Source organism: Coloeus monedula, assembly GCF_965178545.1.
Source record: "Coloeus monedula genome assembly, chromosome: 9".
In the NCBI taxonomy this organism is placed as follows: Eukaryota; Metazoa; Chordata; class Aves; order Passeriformes; family Corvidae; genus Coloeus; species Coloeus monedula.
In genome coordinates, this window is record NC_138789.1 from 14,586,635 (window position 1) to 14,609,630 (window position 22,996).

Consider the following 22,996-nt stretch of genomic DNA (forward strand, 5'->3'; position numbering starts at 1 on the left):
ATCTTTTACTTGTATGACATGCAATAACCATTGGAATCCACAACTGGCACATTTTTGTTAAAAATGAGAAAGAAACATTCAGCTTCCAAGGCTGGTAGGAACACAAAAAGTCCAATTTGTTCAGAATGAGTAAGAGGAAAAAAAAACAGCCGGAGAAACCAAGGCAGACAGATGCAGAATTGCAACGTGTTTGATCTATTGTGTTTGTGCACTTGAGGTACAAGTGCACAGCTGTCACGTTTCATGTTTGACAACTCACCCCATAAAGCAGTAGCGTCAAACCTCTCCATAAAGCTCCAGAGTTCATCGCTCCTGATTCACTGGCCAAGAGGAGCGCCTTGCTCCCTGGCACATAATTTAAGGACAATGATGAACAAACTCTTTCCTAATCATAAAATGCAATATCTTACTCTTTCTATCAAACACACGTCTCATCTGAGATTAGTCCGATGGCTGAATCATCGCCATCTCCCAACAAAGACCGGATGCTGACGGAGACAGAAAGAGTGCTGATCTGTTGCTCCACGCTTCTTACTGAAATAAAAAGCTTAAGTACTACCATGAATGAAAACAAGAACCACGACAAGGAGTGAAATGTTAATAATCTTTATTTTATGAATTGCTGCAGGCTGTGTAACCTTTCGGTCGCATGTGAGCAGACGTACCTGGGTCAGTATCTGTGCGCGGCAGCGGAGCCCCGCTGCGCTGTCCTACCGCAGGCAGGTCCCTCTCAGCTCCTGCAGCCCGTGCACAGCGGCAGCCTCGGCCCGCGGGCCCTGAAAGCGCCGGCTCTCGTTCACCCCGTGCTTACGGGGGTATTTCGGAGCCCCGGGACGCGCGGGTGCCAGCGCTGCTCGGAGGTGCGGGGAACCCAGGGCGGGCACACGGGGAGCCCCTCACGCCGCATCACCGCGCCCGCCGAGCCCCGCCCGCGGCCCCCACAGCCCCCGGCGCCACCACCGCGCTCACAGCGCGCTTCGAAGGGAGACTTGAACCGCGCCGGCCGCCGTACGGGGAGGTGCCACTGCCGCTTCCGCGCGGGGTGGCCCTGGCGGCGGATGGAGGAGCTGCCTGTCGTCGTTGTCCTGCTCCTCCTCCTCTCCTTACTGCTTGTCCCCCTCGTGCTCCTGGATAAGAGGCGCCGCGGCCGGCGGACGCCTCCGTTCAGTCTCCTGGTGGTGGCCGGCTCTGGTGAGTGGGGGTTGGCGCCGACGGGAGCGGGTGGCGGCGCAGAGCTGCCACTCCAAGTGCCGGGAACTACGAGTCCCGGCATGCAGCGCGGCACGCAGCCAGCGCGGCGCCGCAGCCGATGTGCCTTGGCGTGTGCCGGGAGTTGTAGTCGCGGCGGCACGTGTCGGCAGCCGGGCCGGGGCCCCGCCATGGTAGCTCCCGCGGGCCGGGTGTCCTCGGGGCCGCCGCCTGTCTTTGGGTGTTTTGGTTCTCGATTGGAGTCATTGTTATGCGACATACTCATCTTGGGCATTTTCGTCCGTGTTTATGTCCGGCAGTTCAGTTTCAGAACCTTTCCCTCCAACAGCACGTGCATTTCATAAAGTGACGCGCGAAGGCATCGATGAACTGGTGCAGGACTGACACGTGCAGCTTCTCGGTCTTCTGACTGAAAATCACTGATGGTGATGGATTACTGAGGGCACGGCTTTCCAAAGATTGGCACGTCCCTTACATACGTGGCATTTTGCAATTTACCCAAACCACCTTGCTGTGATTTCCTTACAAGAGTCACACGTGAATCCATTAGAGGCAGGAATGTCACCCCACGCTCACAAGGGGGTATACTACTCCTTGTTACCCCCCAGAGTTGAAGGGCAATTAATTTACCCAAAAAAATTTTTCTTTAAATTTGCAGTTGACAAATACAGGCCAGCTGTGATTTCAGCACCTCAGTATCCCTTTGATTTTTACACACCAATGAATTGAGTAATAATCCCAAAATCTTTCTGCAATCTGAGTTTGACTGGCAGTTTTATAATTCTTGAGGTCATCTTTACTTCCACTAGGGCTGGAAATGTGTGTGCTTTCCTTCAGTCCTTTGGAATCTAGTTTGTCCGTATTAAAAGAATACTTCCTCTATATATAAGCTTACCAGGTCAAATAATGCATGTCAGTTAAGATTCATGTAATGTTCAAGCTTATTCTGTGAGACTTTTAAGTAGAAATCTCCTGCTCTTCTGTGAGTGCTCAGATAATTGCATTAAAATTTGTGAAACCTTTAACAACACCACTCCGGGGAAAATATCTCCAAATGAATTTGAAAAATACCGTCATGAAATTGTACAGAAAGGTGGCCAAGTCTGGTGCAATGCTGCAACATTGCTTGTCAGTTCTTGTGCTGCTTGTCCTTGCTTGTCAGTTCTTCACCAGCTACAAGTGCTTAACCTGCGCAGCAAAGGTCTCTTGGGAGCCTAGAGACACCGAACAGCAGGAGGTAGTAGGAATACATTTAGTTTACTGTTTTGATCTGCAACTTCCAGCAGAAAAGTAACACATCCAGTAAACACTTATGGGTGCAGTTTCATGTTGATCTGATCTCTAACTGCTTTTCAGGAAACTCAAATGACCAAAAAAAAAAAAAAAATTAACCCAGCTCCCAAAAAGCACAGTAAGTACACCCTCCCCTTCTCTCTGGTTTAGTGCCAGTTTAGCTCCGGGACAGAGTGACCCTGCAGTAGAAGGTTGTGAAGGCCTGTTCAAGGGCAGTGGTCAGAGCAGCGGCTGGAGAAGGACAGCTTGTTCTGTCAGCACCCAGCGGCTGCACCGCTGTGGCTGCACCGCTGTGGCTGCAGGGTGACACCGCTGTGGCTGCAGGGTGGCACTGCTGTGGCTGCATCGCTGTGGCTGCAGGGTGGCACCGCTGTGGCTGCACCGCTGTGGCTGCAGGGTGGCACCGCTGTGGCTGCACCGCTGTGGCTGCAGGGTGGTGCTGCTGCCTGGCTGGTTCGGTGTGATGAGCTGGGATAGTGCAGCCCCTGCTCTGGCAGGTCACAGCACAGGGCAGGGTCAGTGGCAGTTCTGCTTCCGAGGTGCAGCTCTGAGCCAGATCCCGTCCAGCTTAATTTTGACCATCGCACCATGGGGTGGCCTTTGAGTACAGATTACAGTGTCACTCTTTGCCCGGTGTTCTGCACTGTGTACAGGAGATTAAACACAAATGTCAGATGCCTGTGTGACCCTGATTCAATCCCATTTCACTGGAAAACATCCATCAATACCACTTCAGTGGGAGCTGAGTTCTTTCCATGTTACCATCCTCTAACTGAAGCCTTTACTCTCAGAAGATACTCTCACTCATAGTAGTAGTACCAATATGCTTTAAAATGAAAAGTGACTGATTCAGCTGAAGAAATGGAAAGCTACGAAATTTTTCACATACTAATTGCAGCTTTTGTTTAACAGGTGGGCACACAACAGAAATCCTGAGGTTACTGAGCTGTTTGTCAGAGTCATACTCTCCTAGACATTATGTTTTGGCGGACTCAGATAAGATGGGTGAAGCTAAAATACGTTCTTTTGAACAAAAAAGAGCTGAAACATACTCCAACTCCCAGGTAACTTGTTAAATATACTCATGTAAGAAAAATCTTAACATGACATTCTAATTCAAGGCAGTTTAGAAGTGGTTCTTTGAAAGGATATTTATATAATCAACAAGTGGGTTCGATTTTCTAGGTATTGATGATCACTTGCACTAAAGCTCAGCTAAGGGTGCCATTCTATGCAAACTGGTTCTAGAAATAAAATAAATAAACACTACTAATTAATGCTGTACTAGAGAGGCACTGAAAATGCAGAGTAAATATACCTAAAAAGAGCAAATGCCATTCTTGCTCTCAGTTTTCATTACCACCTTCCTTACTTTCTCTTAAAAGCCTTTACCTCTTGTTTAACATGTTAATCCACTTAAAGTGATGAGAGAATGTAATTGTAGTGAAAGTGACTGTACAAGGAAGGCTCTCCCTTGCTCAAGAAAAACATGCTGAAAAGAAGTCTCATAATTTTGTAAATCAGCTAGCCATTAAAGTGTTACTTGTAGCTGTAAGAGTACTGGGGGCAAAAATATGGCAAAGGGGATTTTTTTTTTAGTTTGGCATTTCCATCAGTGACACATAGTATTTTTTTTGAAAGAAATTATATATAAAAATATTTTATCTAAGAAAACCATAATTTAAATTGTATTGGCTTTGTGTGTTTCTAGACTGTCTTGGTTGTATTTCTAAAATAAATTATTAAACGTGTGTTTAAAAGGGATGCAAGGCCTCTGAATGTCAGTTTTCTGACTGATAACCTAAGCAAATGCTGAACTCCTAAAAATCCTGAAAAAATCATTAAAATATCTTATCTTTTTCTCAGATGTTTGCTTGCTTTCAACTAGTTTGCTGTATGATTAACAGACAGCAGCATAACTGCTGACCTAAAGTGGGATCTGACATCCAGTGAGATTAGTAGAGAGTATTAGTGGAATAAGTACAGTGGAAATGAATGTTCTGACTACAGAAATCATAAGTTCTTTTGAGCAAACAGTACAACACACAGTAAATTAATTATTTACATGGTGTTGATTTCATATGGTGCACTTCCATGGTCATCAGCAGCCCTATTGGGACAAAAGACTGTTGGACTCAGTACCAATGATTTTCAGAATAAACCCTTTTAATGTAAGGCAACTGCTGCTGAGGTGAAGAACAGGCTCACTTAGGAATGACATTTTTAAGTTTGTTCACCCCAACTTTCACCTCTCATTGTGCACTGAGGATGGATGCTTAATAAAGTGACCAGAGGTATTTCCTGTTCAGAGAAATCTTGCTGGGTAAATAGCCATTCACACAGTCATGTTTGCTTACCTGAAAAATTTCCAACCCTAAATTATTAGATTTCTTGAAGATACATATTTTCAGTATTAAAAGGCTATGTGGTTTTCATAGTTCACTTGTTTTTGCTAAGCAGCTTCCCTTTTATAAACCCTCCAACTACTAACAGATCCTGTAGTTATATTTTCCCTCAAAGTTGAAAGCCAGAGGAACACTTTTGGCTGCATGTGGGTTTGATGTCTGGATAACAGATGCTGATGTTCCTTTGACCATTCTCTTTCTACTGAGAAAAAGTTTTTAGAGTGAAAATGAAAGATAAATTTTGGAAAGTAAAGATCACATGCCTGTAACATATATTTGCTAACTTTCAGAGTGTGCTTTCACACACTCATACACCGTATGTGTTTTGTTATTGGGGACACTGGAGATCACCAAACATTTAAAAATTATGTCTTAGTAGCTTCTTACAGCTTTGCATAAATGAAAGGGAGAAGTCTGAATGCTTCAACACATGGTCATTCTCTTCCTCATCTTGTTAAGGAAGTAAAATTTTTCAGGACTAAGGACCAGATGGAAGACAAATTACAATGATAATGTAACAGAAAATCAGTGATATAAGAGAAAATTAAACACACACACCTCCCCAAGTATTTTTCTTTTTCATCTGTGGTCTAGCTCCATTCTAACGGCTATTCAGGGAGAAGGAAAGAAAGCCAGAATGAGCATCTTGCTTACAAGAAGAAAAATGCTGCACCTTGACCCACTCAGTCTCTTGAAAAAGAAATCAAAAATGCCTCCTATGAAAAGTCTCTGGTTCTGCTAATCACTGACCCCTTTGTTGCCCCCCACCTGTAACCACAACTATTCCATGTGGATGCCCCAGAGCTGTTACTCAGGGAACCTTCTGTGCTCCTACAGAACCTGTTTCAGCTGCTGTCAACATCCTCTAACAGCAGAGAGACAACTTAGATTTGTTGACTGAAGAACACGAATTCCTATACCCCCATTGCTCATGTCTGAGATGAGCAACCAGATTAACTAACCTTTACATAAACCTCTTCTGACCATATGTTCTTTTCCATTTTGTGTTTCATGAGAGGTACTATGCTAAGAAATATTTTTTTCTCAGCATGGAAAAGAATTAAGTAAACCCAGTGTCTTTGCAGGCATTGCAGTATATTCAGATAAGCATATTATAATAATTCACAGCAGTTGCAGTTTCCCACCAGCTTTTCCTTGCATCCTTGCAAAACAACAATATTTACTAGGTAAAGGACTACATCACTGGTTTTGAAATTACATTATGGACTTGCCAGTTTGGAACATTTGTTTTCAAAGAAAAAAAAAAATTCATCACTTACAAAGATGTAAAGGAAAAAAATGCAACAATATGACACCATAATAGATAGAGGAGAAATGCAGTATTCCAGCAAAATAGACAGGATGTACCTTTGTCTGGAACATTGACAGGACTTCATGAGGTGAGAGTCTGGGATTACAGAAGCATCTGGCAGTGGCTTTTAAACAAACAAACAACAACAAACCCCCCCAGTTTTGTTTTTTCTTCTTATTATTTAGGAGTTGTTTGATGTGTGGACTGAAGTCCTAACACGACATAAACACTGATGTGCAAAGTTTTCAGCATGTTTTTTGAAAAGTATAGATAAAATCGGCCTGATCTTGACTTGAATTCTATGAGTAAATTTCTGCTTTGGCACTGTTTGGAGTTCCTGCCAAGTTTTGCTGAAATTATTTGGGTTTTTTAATGATGAAGAAAATAATGTACAGTTTTTTTGTCAAATACTCTTTAACACCATTCTTACAGTGAAGGTTCATCTGAATAGTTCCATTGAGCCGTGATCTGCCTAAAACCACCTTACCATACCCATATTTCTTGCAGGGCTGAGTACTACGCAAGGGTCTAAACTCCACTTACAGCATTTCTTTTTATTACCTGAACTCTTCCAAAGCTTTAAGAAACAGAGGCAGTGATAACCAGAAACCTGTTGAACAGGGAGCAGGGGGGTTGTTTGTTTTTCCATATTCTGTTGTCATAGTAATGCAATCAGAGTTTCAACACCTACAAATAAAACATAAAAAAATCAGTTTGTAACACCTGTTAATGCCTTCCAGTATCACAACTATTAAAGAAACATATCACAGTGAAACAGGATCATTTCTGTCAAGAAAATTAACATTCTGCATTTACAAGTGTTAGGAGTTTTTTTATTCTTTTCACCTTATATATTAAAAAAAGTCCCAGTTATTGCTATTCAAAACAGATTTGTACTTACAGTTTGTACTTACTGTACAGCTTTTGTCATCTCTCAGGGGCACAAACCACCAGGACTAAGCTCTGACAATTAGCAATGTGCATTTGAAGTAACTGGGCAATTTTCAGTATTTAGAGTTTCTCACACCCAATGTAAGTTCTTCCAGAGTAGTAGTGATCTGGTGTCCCATGTGAACTGAGATAACAACTACTATCCACATGTCAGCATCACTGAACACTGCACTGCAGCCGCTACAGTTGTTTCATTTAAATTGTCAACAGTGTCTGTCAGGAGGAGTGCCTTCTGACATAGCAGTAATTCCTAGGGGCAGCTCCTCTGCATCGAGGTAAAGCCACCTGCGAGGAGGGCAGGCAGCCCAACAGCTGCTCCCTGCTCCCAGAGTTTCAAGACAAAAAGACAACATCCTTGCTTTATTAATTTGGTGCTTTTTACACACAGTGAATCATCTTCACTTAGGGAAAGAACAAAGAAAGTTACTTCTTTACCTCTTTTTTATTTAATGATAAGATGTTCTTTCCTGTTTCTTTAGGCAAATACTTGCGTTTTGAACATGCATCATGCATATCTTTTGAATACTCACTGAGTACTCCTTTAAAGGATGGTGAGAGTTGCTTTTACGTTTTTAATAGCACTCCGCGGACATCGGCTGGGAAAAGCCGCTGCATTTCCCGCAGCGCAGCCCCCGGGAGTTTCAGGGGCCGGAGCCCGCAGTGCGGCTCCGAGCGCCGCTGGTGCCCACGAGGTGCCGCACTCGCCCAACACTCCCGGCACAACTGCGGGGACTTGCCAGTGGCTTGGAGTAACCTGAGACGGGACTCAACAATAGCTACACGGTTCTAGTATTTCTCTGTACTTTTTATGCTTTACTGTATGCTTTTTATACACAAACTAGAGTAAAAAAAAAATTAAAAGGTTCCTACAGACAGATTTAGAAAGAAGGAGCCACAGCATTCTCAGAAAAGTAACAGCTCCTCTCCTCGTGCTCTTTTCCAGTTCACCCTTGATCGCATTCCCAGAAGCCGTGAGGTTAGACAGTCTTGGATCTCCTCTGTGGTAACAACACTATACTCCATACTTTACTCTCTTCCTCTCACCTACAAACGGAAACCAGATTTGGTAGGTAAAGAAAATTGTAATTTATTGAGAACTTGCTAATCCCCATCATGAAAACACTTGGAATATCAACACATTGCAGACTGCATCTCATATGTATGCTTAGATTTACAATTCACAGGAAAACTATTTTTAATGTTAAATTAAATAGTGCAGCAATACATCAAGAAAGAACAGGTTGCACTGCTGATGAATTAGAATAGCAAATACCAGTTTTCCCTCTCGAAGTTTGCAAGTAACATCAGAGAGTCACTCCCTTGTTATGCTGGTAGAGCTAGCAAAAACAAGATTGCTCCTTCCTGATAATATCTCTTCAGGATTGCAGCAGCACAAACTATGCCTGAAAGCCTGGTTATCCTGTTGGCTGGACTTGCTTCTAAAATGGTATGACCAGTCTGGCACAGACAGGTTCAGACCAGCACAAATATATACAGATTCAGTTCTTGTGCTTACATGGACTTTTGAGCTACAATGCATATTTATTTAGTCTTTGGCTGACTGACATTAATTATCTCATCTAATGACAAAAAGCATCACTGCTGAAGTAGCAACTCCTCAGCACTTTAGTAGCTTTTTCAAGCTGTTCAGAAAACTGCACTCTCATGCTAATTACATTTATTTTAAAATATTCCACACATTTAAACAAGGCAGAAGCATTCAGGATTGTCAGATGGTAGAACTACAATGGAGATATTCAATCCATAAAGTTTTGTGTTAACATAAAAGGTAGTGCACTGGTCTCCTAGATTTAAGTCTTAAAATTCTGTAAGAAAAAATTTGGTTACAGCTGGCTTCTCGCTAGAGTTGGTGTCATCTTAAGGAGTTAGTAATCTAAACTTGAAGGCTTTTTAAATAGCATTATGTTAGCAGAACTTCAAATTCATATTTTATGAGTTTTAAAATATTTTAATGAAGCATGTAAAAACTAGTGCAGTTACAAGGTATTTTTCATAGTTTAGTAGTTGCATCCATACATGCACAGAGGATACTTGTAAAGAGACTTCTTAAAAATCCCTCTGTGAACTGTGTAACTAATTCCAAAGAGGCTTTTTAATGTTTGTGATATTTTGAATGTTTAGAGAGGCTGCTGTGAGTAATTTGATCTCATTTGCTTCAATAGTACTGGTCAGTTCCTGTCAGATCAAAAGCTACTTGCTTGCTGGAGTTTTCAAAGCAGTTTAGTGTGCAGAACAACAAAAGTAGCTTTTTCTGCAGTTACTGTTTTTCAAGCCTATTTCGAAAACTAGAGATAAAACTGGGAGAGGGGAGAAGGTGGCATATTCTTTCTGCAGTGATTTTGATTGGGGCAGAGGTGATAGTCAAGTTTGTTTACATGAGCAAACAGAAGAATGTGAGTAACATAATAATCACTTTGCTACACCATTGTATTAGGTTAGTGTATATTTATTTTTTTACTTATTACAAAAGAAATTGACTGGAAAAATATCACTGTGTAGCTTATTATAGGAAGCAGGAAGTTACTAATCTAATTCTACATTTTCTCTGTTTACCAAAGGAATTTAAAGTGACAGTGAGATTTACACATAGAATTATTAGAAATGGTGTTGGAATTGTGAACTGTGACAAGCTATCAGAAGACTAACGTTTTTGAAAAACACTTGCCCTTGTAAAATTAAGGATACATTTTAGCAAGGTCTTTAAGCCCGTTGCAGTGTTTAAAGTAACCCCTGTCTCAAAATGAGATCCAAAGAGTCTTCATCGGTAGTTAAAGAGCTGCAGGGGAAGGCAACCCCAACTACTTTTTGTCAGGTGCAATTATCAACCGCAATAGCAGCTGGCAGAAGCATCTCTGGCATTGTGGCAAATCGTGTACCAGTTGAAAGCTGCTTACATACTACTACTTGTGTGCATATCTTAGTTTAAGAGTTCTGTAAAATATAATAACTCAGAGAGCTGCAAAGATTTTAAAACACTTATTTGAGGAGACTGATTCAGGGATTAAAATGCCTCACATTGCCAGTGAAAAGACTGTATGGTATGTGAAGCAACTGGTAGTATTTAATTGCCTTTCAACAAAAATGTTTGCAGTGAATTGAAACTCACTCTACTCTTGGCAAAATGCAATGCTTAGTAATGTAAAGAACTAGAAAGGCTGGGACAAATGCTGGCATTCACAGGACTCATCTATAACTTTTGGCATAGAAATCAACAACCGAGTTTAGAAGCAAGCACCATATTACATCATGCTGAGAGCTTTGTATTTTTAAACAGCAGAGCTTACAGAGGGTGCTGTACATTTTCAGTCTAGACACTGGTTTTATTTAACTGCAGGAGTGAAAGACAACTTTGAGTTGCTTCTTAGTCATTTGTATGTATGAGTGATGCCCAAATCCTTACCTGTGATTTCAGGCTTGTCAGAAATATGTTCATAAAGGAATGACTGAAGTCTTCTCTAGGTACCCAAAATATAGAGAAACACAGAAATGTTGCAGTTGTCAAGAAATGCAGGAAAAGAGAAGTACTGCAAAGGGAGCCCAAAACCATTAGGTGCACAAAGGCAAGATTTGGAACAGATATGCTAGTTATGCCAACCTAAGCCTATCTGTGGAGTGCAGATAGCTGCAAAAGGAAACAGCAAACCCAGCTGCACAGGAGTTACTTGATGTATGCTTTACTTGATGAGCACTTTTGTATCTCACACTGATCTGGCAAAGCTTCTTGGTTTACTTTCCATGAGAAATCAGTTCCATCTAACCTTTCTTCAAGACAGTAAGTTCAGAAAGAACAAAACGGCTTCCTGGAGATCTTTGCTTTCTTGCAGGACTTGACCCACACTTGAAGTGGGCTTCCAGAGAGTTTTAGAAATATAAAAGTTAGCTTAGTTGTTCAGCTTGAGATCATCTTCAGGAGGCCCATTTCTGAGTTACAAGCATCTGCGCTCTGCAAAGTTAAGTCCCTTTAGAGACATGAAGCCAAGTAACAATTAAGATGTCAGAAGTGATGATTGGCTTCTGTAGCCAAGAATTACAGAAATAATGTGTCAGAGTGTTTTGCAGGTGAATGTGTGGTGGGCAGTTTTTACATCATCTATTTGCCTTAGATAGGCTTCCTATACAGAGACCTAAAATTCCAGGGAAGGAAAGGCTTGTGCCAGCACACATTGCCTACACCTACTTTCCCCCAGAAAAGCTTTTAAAAGCATTTATCAGCTGCAGCCAGACTTAACATGCAGTCTCAAAGATTGCAAATTCCTACCATGAAAACAGGCAGCTGGTCAGAGAAAAGAGACTTTTATTGTCTTTGTTGAGAGAAAGGCTAAGAAGAAACATAAAACCAGAACAAGATGTTATAAGGTCTGTTATCTAGGAAAGGATGCAAATCCTTCGTATTTACAGAAAAATTAGACAAGCTGCACAGGTATTTTTTCCAAAGATAAAGAAAATTACTGCATCTTACACAGATTGTTTGATATACAAGAAGGACAAAACTAAAGTTACATCTTTCCTATAATATGCTCAAGGTCAGTCAGTAGATACAAGTTCAAAGGAAGCTGGCCTTCTCTTCTCTTGCTGCTTACTGAACCATTGTCCTTGGGCTAGTTTGCCAACCCTGAAGCTAGGTTTTCAGGTGATCTAGCCTTTTGTCTGGGTCATGATTATCCTGGTCATTCTGGCATACCTGAAAGCCAAACTGAAAACAAAGGATGTGCACCTGCCACACAGCAGAAGCTGCAAAATATTCTATCCATAGCCATAGATGTATCCAAGCCATAGATGGGTTATGTAACTGGGTCAGTGATTTGCTATCCTTTAATATAATTAAATTTCACCTAGAATTGTGCAGAAATGCTGCATAAAGTTCCATAGTAGATTGCACATTCTGGACCCTTAGGACCACACTTTTTTTCCTTTTCTGGGGACACTTCTCAACAGTTCCTACTGCCTCAGGGCAGTACAGAGCCTGAAATAAGTAGATATTTTCAGATGACTGCTATTTGGAAAAACCTGGGTTAAATCAGGCTAAGAAGACGGTCCTCCCACATTAGGGCCTCCTTCCTGTGGGAAGTCTGTAGTAAGTTTACATTTGCACAGCAAGTACGTGCTCTGCTGTTGCTCCCTCCCCACCAGCTGTCAGTTGAATGAGTGTCTCCTTTTTAAACTTCTTTCTAGAAGCCTGAAAGCTGCACAGCTCACCATGCTTGTAGCAATCTACCTATTCTTTTATGACTGCACATCACACATGCCTGGTCCCCTGACTGGTTAAACTGACTGAGGCGGCTTCTGGTTACAGAAGTGTTCACACAGTAAGCTAAATGAAAGGAGATCATTATTTCATTGAGCTAAGATTTTCCATTCTTTGTGCCCTGCCCAAAATATCTTAAGTTCATAACACACTCACAAATTACTGTGACAAATAGTAAGTTATTGTCCCTTATATCACGGTTCTAATTGGAACTTTGTGGAAAGCTACAAAATCTGGGTGGTGGCGTTTTTTTCTCTATTCATTTTTTAACAAGTGAACTTTGTATAATGCAATATTAGGACTAACTGCTGCATTCTTTTGTATGCTGAAGCTTTCCCCAGTGTTTTTTGTTCTTTTGGACCAGATTGACAGTATGTCTGATCTACTCTTGTGCTTCTAGGATCAAAACAGTCAAAATAAGCAAGAGTAAGAACACTGGATTAAGACCTCCAGTGATACAAATTGTTTCATCTAAAAAGAAACCAAAGTGAAAGCATTGAAATTTGTGTTTAACTTCTCAGTGTTGATGAAAATGAGTCTTATTCACCCCTCCTACCTTGTGTACAGCTACCCTGCAGCCACAATGCAGAATTACCCTGTGCTGAGCACAGATAAACATCTAAAGCTATTCCAATCAGCTGGTTCAAAGCTGAATTGTAGCTCTGCCCTTTCTGTGACTGCTCATTAGACGTGCCTATAGACACTCCTTTTCAGAGGGAGGACAGAAGTAGCAGTAAAGATGAACTGAGATCTTAGCTTAGATTTAAGGAGGCATTTTTAGACCTAAAAGAGTCTTAACTCATCAGCTATCAGGCTCATTATGAACCTAATGAACATCCTGGTCACACTTCCACATATGTTATAAAGCATAACAGTCTTGCTAAATCTAACCACTGGTATGCAGATACAGACTGCCAACACCCCTAGGTTTTACACTTAGAAGGTATTTCAGGCAGGTATTTGGTGCACATTCCTGCTTTACCAGCTTCAGTGATTAGGCAGTAGCTCGGAGATGTTTTATGTACATTTAAATGTCATGTTTAGTTAACCTAAAATACTGCTTTCAAATTGAAGTTAAACGAATGCCCGATTAGTGAAAGACACACTGAGCTTTGCAATAAAAGGCTCATTTTAGGCTGCTATTAGTAACATACATGAGTATATTTGAAAGTCCTTGGATTTAATTTCTCCTTTCAAGTAGAAGCAGGCTACTAGAATAAGCAGTATGTAAAAATTATTTGTAAAGAGGCTCTAAAAGGTTGGATGGTATTTCTCATGGTGACCAAGATGATGTAGTCAGGTTCAGATTCAGCCAAGGTGATGTTGCTGAAAGCCAGATAGTACCTAGTGTTGTAGCTAGAGATGTAGTTTAGTAGCTACCATTTAATTTTCTTGGCAAAGGCCTTTTACTGAATTCTTTTATGACCAACTTTTTCATCTACACTAAGTCAAATTTCCTCTACTTCCTACTAATTTGTCAGCAGCAATAAACCACATACCCGCTCCATAGTAACATAGGCAGGGAGTTAGTTTATTCTCCACCCTGTATCTGCTTTGGTAATCTTGTTCTTTCTTAACCAACCTTCTACCCATCTCCCATGGTTTCTCAAAAGACTCAGTAGTTGTTTTGTTGGTCCCACTGACAGCCTGGGTTTTCTTGTAATGTTTTGATAACCAACACTAACATTTTCACAGACTTGAGCCTTAGTACCAGTCTCACAGCTGTCATTTATTATTATTTTTAATTGAACATTCTGTGTTTCTCATTTTACGTTTGGCAACTAGGCTGGGAAGTATGCTGATGGAAACTGCCACTCCAAAGACCTTTTAATCCCAATGACAGACCTGTGACCTGGCATACAGGGGCAGTTAGGTAAGGTGCCTAAGGTTAGACTCCTTAGAAAAAATTAAAGCTTGCATGTTTCTTTAGACATTCAAATGAAGATTCTCAAACCTTCCTCACTAAGCCGTTGCCTAACTTCTGACACTCTTAATGACCCCAGTCATATCTTTTATTTTCATCAGTAAAGCCCTTGGGCATACCCACAAGCAGACCTGAGCTGTTTTAAGTCTTTACAGTGTCAAATAGCCACATGCACAGCTAAGCTCCTGTGCTCTGCTGGAATCCAGGAGCTTCCCTCACTACTTTGTATGTGGATGCTGATGCAAATCACATCAGCTGAGCCTCTTCCCTTGTCTCTTGCCCCTGAGGACAATGGGTTGGTAACTCTGGGTCAGGCCTAGAAGGCAGAAGTGACAATGCCTAATGCTGTTATGATTAAATTCTTACATCTAGTTCCTAGTGCTTTTGCAGAAGCTCTCCTTTTCTCCTATAGAAAAATCCACTAGGTAGGATTTTCCTTTCTCTCTCTCCCCAAACCTTTAGAAAGTGAGAGCTGCATAAAAGGTGATGCTTCCCAATCTATTTCATTCTATGATGAAAGTAATACTCAGAAACAAATAGAACTCCAGCTGTGTAGTGTACTGATTTAAGTCCTTGCTCTTTCACTTCTCTCTTCCCCACTCTGGCATTCACTAATCTTATTTATCCTGGTTAGGTAATCTGCCTGTAGGACCACACATGTCTCTGCTTGTTTTGAAGAGCACCTCATTTACTGGGTGTATTGTACAATAACAAGAGCTACTGTACCAGTGAGATCCAGAGGTGAAGAAGAAAGGTTTTCATGGCAGTGCTACAAGCTCAGCTGCTGACCAGCCCGAACACAAGCTGTTGCTGTAGGACACTGTAACTTCCTTCTTGCACCCCTGATGATTCAAGTGATTTAGACAGTAGAAGATAAAAGTGTAGTCAGGTATAATTCAGTTCTACCTTAATTGCCTGATTTACATCAGACTACACAGCTAGTTTTTTGGCATTTTTTTGTCCTACCTTGCATTCTGCAGGTAAGTTCAAACAGCAAATAGGGTGTGAAGTTTTAGCTGGTTTTGTATGCAGGTGGTGGAGGAAAGTGAACTGGATAAGATCTTCACTCTTCAGAAAGAATAAACCAGTAGGTATTTAACAACCTTTCTATTGTTGAAACAGAACCTGAAATTCTTCTTTCTCCCCATCATTAGCAATAATAAGGAGCTGTTGAAAAAGGTTCCTGCTTTTTTTAAACCGTAAAAAGTATTAACAGTTCTAAGTTAATTTTTCTTAAGGTTCAAAACTTGAATTTTCAGACATACTAAAGAGCAGGACTAGCAAAAGCTTCAATAACAACACTCCCTCTCAACATGCTTAAGTATTTGAGTGTGAAGTTTTTTAGACAGTAATACAGTATTAAAACCAAGCAAGTGCTGGTGAGCTCATGAGATGCTGTAATTTACACAGCAGAATACAAATCAATTCGTTGCAGATTCTCTTCTTGTGCCACAGAAACAACCACCTCCCCCATCAAAACAAAAACCACACAAATGAAAACATTCATTATTCCTGTAACATAGAAATACCTAATGGGTTTTTTTTCCTACATTGTTAAAAAGTAGGTACATTGCATAGCAGTTTAAAAAGTAGGACTTGCATAGATATATATATTTCTATATCATTCAGTTAACTCAGCTTTGGTCCGTTTTGTATCACTCCACTTGCCTTTGCCTCTCTTAGTAGTTGTCTATCACCACCACCTCCTATTCCCTTAGTCCTATCTCCAGTTGTTCAGCACTGTGGAGTAGGGAACAATGCCAGAATGAAGGAGGTCCAAGCAGTGTCCTAAAGGTCCTCCAGGAGATCACTCCATGCCTGGTAAGCAGCACAGTCTTCAGTTCACACATGCACATCCCAGCAGCAAACAGCATTGCCACACTCCCACCAGCCCCAGCCCCAGGGAGCAGGGCAATTTTTCTGCTCTTGACCAGGTGACAAAAGGCCAATCTCTGCAGAAGACATTAAGGAGAACAGCAGGTGTTGCCAGTTTCCTATGCAAAGCAAAACACAAATTAGTTTTCCACTTTCTACTAAGTTTAAGGGGACTTATGTTGTGCTCCTTTTGATTGTTATAATTTGAGAACATAAGTAGTACTTAAACACTTGTTCTTTAAAAGATACACAGCAATTGTATGTTTATGTACTTACAAGAAAAACTGCAAAGCATTTTTGCTTTAACCAGTGACATTTAATCCCAGTGAAGCTGCAAGCTCTGCTTTCAGTGTTTTCACTGGTAAATGTCACTCTGCTACAGTGCTGCATTCACCAACTCTAAAGTAGCTTTTATCAGCAGTGGTGCCATGTGCCAGTGTTCCCAGTGTTCCCAGCAGTTCCCAGACTGCTGGCTTAGCTTATTTGCTTTCAACAGCTGTGGAAAATATCTGAAACACAAAGGCAAGAACTATTCCATTTTTATATAGAAGTGATTAATAGGAAATTAGATTTATAGAGTTGCTGAAGGTAAATGTTGTATTCTGATCCTTTACTTCTAAACTTCCAGTAATATACAGCTTGATTAGTTTATTGTCCTGTTTAAAGTTTGGTTTGATTGAATTGGAAGTGAATTTTAGTATGTAGGACTTAGGTTACAGACCTGACTGTGAGCCCAGGCAGCCAATGAGCCAATTTAACAGTGAGCTGGGCATTTCTTTGCATTAGAGGTGCATATAAATGGTGTAGAGAGACCTGGAGCACTGGCTTCTGGGACAATCCCTTACAGCTTCTTGGCAACAAAGTTGGAACCCCCAGTGACCCAGAAAGACCTTGGACAATTGCAGCTCAAGAGGTCACAAAAGTGACACAGAAATTGTCTTTGCCACCTCTTTCCCCCTTTCTGCTGCCTCATTAAGGAAGGCTGAACTCAGAGATTTTCAGAGATGTATATTCTACAGGCAGCCTTGTAGCTAAAGTAAGTAGATACTGAGGGAAGTAGATAATTGTAAATAGTTATTTGAGGGAAGCACCCTCAATAGCTGTTTGACCTTGTAGAGGCCCTGGTCCACTCTGGTCCAATAGATTCCTGCCTCTTCCCCACAGCATACTGATGATTGCCATGGGGTTCAGTAGGAGATACTGGTATTCTGCTGGTGGGGAAAAGCAAAAGCCTTGGTCTTTTTGAGGTGTAAGACATCAATCATTCTCCAAAATTTACTTTTGAATAGTGTTTTGAAATTCACTAGTAGGAGTGCTCATCTTCTCATCTTTAAGGAAGGCTGTAGATGATTCAGTTCCTTTCCATCATCCTTTCTGGTTTGTGTGCTGGCAGGAGCTGAACAGCAGCATTTCTAGCTTGCACATTCCCAAATGATTCCTCTTCTTTATAACGTACATATTTGTTTTCCCAGAAGTTTCCCCTGTATTCCTTGAAGAGTGTATGATGTTGGACTCCAAGCAGAAGGACCACTGGTCTCCCTTCCTGCTGGCAGTGTGAGAGGGAGTAAGTAGGACTGGTCAGACCAGATTTTTGGAGGGGAATTGCCGCTGCAATTGCAACTGCACCAGTTCTAGGTAGGACATGTCTGCAGACACGCACTGAAGATTAACTGAAGGTTAATCTTCAGTTCTGATTTACAGATCACAGGCCCCAGTTCAGATAGTGATCTATTTGTTTGTGGGCTTCAGCAGGTTTATAACAGTCTCTTTCAGGGGCCAGTTCCTGAATCTAAGCATTTTGGGATAGGAACATCTATAGTCAGAGTATTATGAGGATTTTGCATACAGAAATCCTATAGAGCCACATCTGCTTTGTCTTGTTTGAATTCATATGTGTGGAAGGGGAAAGAGCAGAAGACATGAATTACGATCAGATCTTTTTTTTTTTTAAAGATGCCGAGTCTATAATTTTCCTGGTCCTTTTTCCTGCATGCAAGTGCTTTTCCATGGATCAAAGGGCATCTGAGAAGCAGCTTACAAATGATAAACAGTCAGTAGAAGCTATAAACTGAGTACATCATATCAAAACCTGAATATAGGAGAGGTATTTTATTATGATTTTAATTTTGATTGTTGCCTGTTTTGTACCTCAGCAAAATAGTAACAGCAGCTCAGTGTGGCATTTAGAGCTACATAGAGGTTCACAAATAGACCCATTTAGTGTTATTTCATTACATGATGTTTTGTGAGTACACTTAGTTTGGAATTCGTTGTGGCAATTACCTCTGTGTGTGCATCTAGACACAAAGATACCAAATACTGAAAGGACTGGAGCTGCTGGCCAGGCTTGATAAAGGGGAGAAGTACAATGAAGTGTATGGCTTGAGGGAGACCATGACTGTAAAAATTCAGCTTGTTATAAAACCTGCTCTACAATTCTCAACTTCTGGGCTCAGTAGAATGTTAGGATGGCTACCTGACCTAAATCATATCCACAACTGATGTTTTTTGTGTCAGACAGTGGAAAGTAAAGGACCAATGCTTGAGCTTTCATAGCAGACGGAGGCTAAAAGAATGCAGAGCCATTTAAGAAGGAAGACAGCTGGAAGGGTGCCTGAGAAGAGGGTTGCAAAGAGAGATGAACATCAGTGATCACAAAGAAAACTAGGGAAGAGGATGGGTAGGAGACATCTCAGAGGATTGGGCAGAGTACAGACAGATTGATGGAAAACAATGGCAGTGAGGAAAGGACAGGAGAGAGGATGGCAATAGAACAGAAATGGCAATAGAACAGGTGGCAATAGAAGAGAAAGGGCTCAGGGAGCAGTGAAGATAAGACAGTATGTGTACTCCAGGTAGCTCTACTAAAGCAAAGGGGAAGTGGAGTTCCTGTTCAGCAGTGGTGCACATTTTTGTCTGTTCACTTAAAGCTGGATTTTGAATTGGAAATCAGTAGTTATACTGTACATTCAACTCACAAAAATAGTAAGTAGTAAATAATTTATTGGGGCTTTAGGTGCTTCTTATGCACTTGTCTGAAACAGCCCAGCTTCTGCAGGGATGCTGGTGGGTTTTGCCTGCAGACACAGGAGAACACATTGTTTCCTATGCCTTTATTTTCACTACAGTAACAAATGTTATTACAAATAGACATACCTAAACATGCCTTAAGTTACATGTCATGTAGTCATGTACCAGTATTGCACTCAACATTCCTGCAAATTAATTAAGCTTTCCAGAAAATACGACAAAATGCATCATTTAGTTTACAGATATGGAAAAGTTTCTTTGAAATGCAAAAAGGCAGCATGTGTGGTTGTCTTATGTCCTTACTCACCAAGCCAAACATATAAAAAACAGATCTTCATTCTCAGTAGATTGTAGAGTAGGATTTAAAGTGCCAGCATGGATGTGCTTGAACTCAGGTTCAGCAGGAGGTTTGAAACCACAGTATATTGCTCTGATTTCAAAATTCAGGTATGCAAAGTTGATGCGTTCAGCTTCTGAGCTATAGAATACAAAAATAATACAAAATAAGTACACCATTGCAAGTTCCAAATTCAAGTATCTGTGAAGTTGATACCCTAAACTTTCAAGATTAAAACTGCATGCAGCATGTTACTTGTAAGGGACTTTGAGAAAACATCAGCAAAGTTGTGCATTAAGAAATAGTTCATTTAAGATCAACAATAAAATCAGAACATTTTTAGAAACAGTATTACAGTCTGTTGATTGTGGTAAGAAAACACAGCATTGCAATCATCACATCCCCAAGCTGGATTTCTGGGGCTATGATCAAGGCAAAGCATGGGTGAGAGAATTTGGGACTCTGTAGCTCCAAAGCTGTTGCTTTTAAGTGAGGCTTCCCCTTTATCAGTGGGATCTTGCCATGAAGCAGGAAAGGAAATGTTCTGAACTGATTGTTATAGCCCTGAAGCAGAAACTCAGATTTTTTTCCCTCACCAGTGTATCTTTTACAAGCTGGTGAACTTGGAACAAAAAAAAAAAGGGGTATAGGGCCATGCTTTTATAAAAGAACTCTTTATTGCCATGTAACCCCAGCTGTGCAGAAAAGTACTAATTACATGGTAGTATTTAAGTTTAGTGAGAAATTTCTTGCCTGAAATTAATTTTGATACCAAGTGGAGTGCCTAATATACCCTGGTTTAAACCTTTTACTTTTAAGCAGTCTGTTTTTCAGTTGAACAATGTCTAAAATTAAAAGAGTACATTGTTTTGTTGTTAACATTTATACATGAATTTGAGATCCTCTGCTCCAAGGACATGACATGTTTTTGCCAAAACACCTTCCTCCTGTATGCTTGTAACTGTCTCCTAGTGTTTATTAAAAATAAAAAATAAAAAATAAAACCAAGTCACACCTGTCAGCTAATAGATTCTTGTGAAGGTCCTAATACATCAGCCCATTTTTGATCAACTCTGAAGTGTCTTGCTGACTTAAGCCAAGGTTTAAGAGGTTTATAAGTGGATCCCAGGTTTAATCCTAATTCAATTTCTTTGGCTTTATTATGTGCACAGGTTTCATGACTGATACTGATACAACACAAAGCTGTGACTGAGAGTGGAAGCTGTTTTGATTATATAACCATGAGTCAAGGAACTGTAAACTTTTCCTTCATAGAAGTAACCGTGCCATCTCAGAGCTCTTTTCCTCCTTCATGACATGTAAAGAAATATGGTATTTTTGACAGCTACTTTGAAATAATATCTTTTGTTTGCCCCCCCATTTTTTCAAATTCACCTGCCATTGCCGTTTTTGAAATACATTTTTTGTGTAAGTGTAATTTTAAATGAATATACACACTTCTAATTTTTTGCTGTATGAAAATACTTATTATTTACTTTTGTAATGTGTTTCATTTCTTTCAGATATTGTGCAATGGACCAGGAACATGTGTTCCTGTCTGTTTATCTGCTTTTCTTCTTGGCCTTCTACGAATAAAGAGAACAATCATTGTGTATGTAGAGAGCATCTGCCGTGTGGAAACTTTATCCCTGTCTGGAAAGATTCTTTACTACTTTTCAGATTATTTCATTGTTCAGTGGCCTGATCTAAAGAAAAAATATCCCAAGTCAGTGTATCTTGGTAGAATAGTGTAACAACAGAAGAAAAGCTAAGCTTTACCTAAAATAGACTCTGTAAGCTCCTCACTCAAATTCCTGTAGTAATTTATTTTCAAGAATTCCTGTTACGAAATTAGGCTGGTACTGAAAAATGAGACAATAAAGATTTCTCTACATTTCAGTAAAATTTTTGTGTAGTTGTATTTATTGCTATCATGTAGGTGTGTTCACCAGTAACCCATAGTGGCTCTAAGTCTATGCTGCCTCTGTTTTCATCTAGTTTTCCTGCTATATGAATGGTAATTTTTGTCTACAAATAAATATGGGAATTTGTATGAATGTAGCATTTCCTGTAAGGAAACTTTGTGTCATTTTAAAAATTGTAAGCAACAAAGTCTTTTCTAGCACAACAGGCTTTATTTCCTTTATGCTAGCAGTGAAGTCCCTTGTGAATCCTTCGAGTATAAAGGAAACAGTTATATTAAGTTGGCTTCATGACAGTTTGTACTTTGTAGTCTTCCAAAACCCGCAGAGCATTTAACTGGTATTATTTTTCCTCTGGTCTTGTCAAAGCTGTCCTTATGATCTGTTGTGCACCTTTTGAAAATTGTTGCTCACTTCTTAAGATAAATAAAATAGTGGCAAGTGTCATGCTACAGGCACAATACTTACCAATTTAAGAGGTAGTTTCTTCAAAGCTTATGTACAAAAAGCCATACCAAATCTACATCAGAGCAAAACTGTCAGCTGGGGAAATTGAACTGGTTCAAGCTCTAAAATAGAGAAAAAAAATCGGTAATAAGGGAAGGAACAGAGTTTCCCTCTTTTTCTGATACAGTGAATTTGACTTTCAGTATATCCTGTTTTCTCATTTCAAGGACCTTACTTTCAACAGTACAATATACACTTAAGACTTTGCCATGAAAAATGGTATCCTGTATATTGGAACAACTTTTAAAAGGTATTTTGTTGGCAGCAAGTGTGTGAAAGCATACGCCAGCATTTCACATTCATCTGGCAAAATGTAATTCTACAACTATCCCACCTATAAAGCAATATAAACACATCTGTCATCTGTACACACACAGAGCTATGTGGCTGGCTACAGAAACATAAACAAAGAAAAAAGCTCAAAGAGGAGTAGAAACGCCCTCGAGAGTGCACAGCCTGACTCTGGTGAAGCCAAGAGCAGCTCCTCACGCTGCCGCTGGAGGAGACTCTCGGAAGCCTTTTCCTCAGCGTCAGATGTCAAAACGTTGCAGCAGCTATTCTGGTAGGGAATGGGCATGGAATTTAGCTCAGCAGAAACAATGGTTCCTGCTGTTAGGAAACAAGAGTCCAGAGGAATAGGCTGCTTTATGCAGAAAATCATTCTAAATCATCAGAAAACATTGTGCAGAAAACTACCGTCACGATATTGCAAGGCCCTGTGTGGGCCTGTGGGGAAGCCAGCTGTTACAACCTGTCCAACAGGCTTAATAATCCTCAGCATAAGCAGAGGCCCTTGATGTGGTCACATGTGAGTTCAGAACAGGGAGTTTTTGTGGGTTTTAACCAAGATTATGTCTGAAATTAGAGAGCCGTTAATAGGTTAAGGCTATGTGAGAAGGACTTTGTGCAGCACATACTGAGGTCCTTGAAAATTACTTGGTTGAAGTAAATCTGATGTGTCCAAG

At 40.6% G+C, this 22,996-nt stretch overlaps 1 protein-coding gene across 1 annotated transcript; it reads left to right on the top strand.

The window, feature by feature from the left end:
* The first annotated feature begins 1,032 nt into the window (after positions 1-1,032).
* ALG14 (ALG14 UDP-N-acetylglucosaminyltransferase subunit) lies at positions 1,033-21,470 on the top strand. The gene is made up of 4 exons (XM_082287102.1): positions 1,033-1,191; positions 3,415-3,566; positions 8,114-8,236; positions 21,126-21,470. Exons 1-4 carry the CDS (start codon positions 1,059-1,061, stop codon positions 21,354-21,356), a joined length of 639 nt encoding a protein of 212 aa, XP_082143228.1. The 5' UTR covers positions 1,033-1,058; the 3' UTR covers positions 21,357-21,470.
* The last annotated feature ends 1,526 nt before the right edge of the window (positions 21,471-22,996 follow it).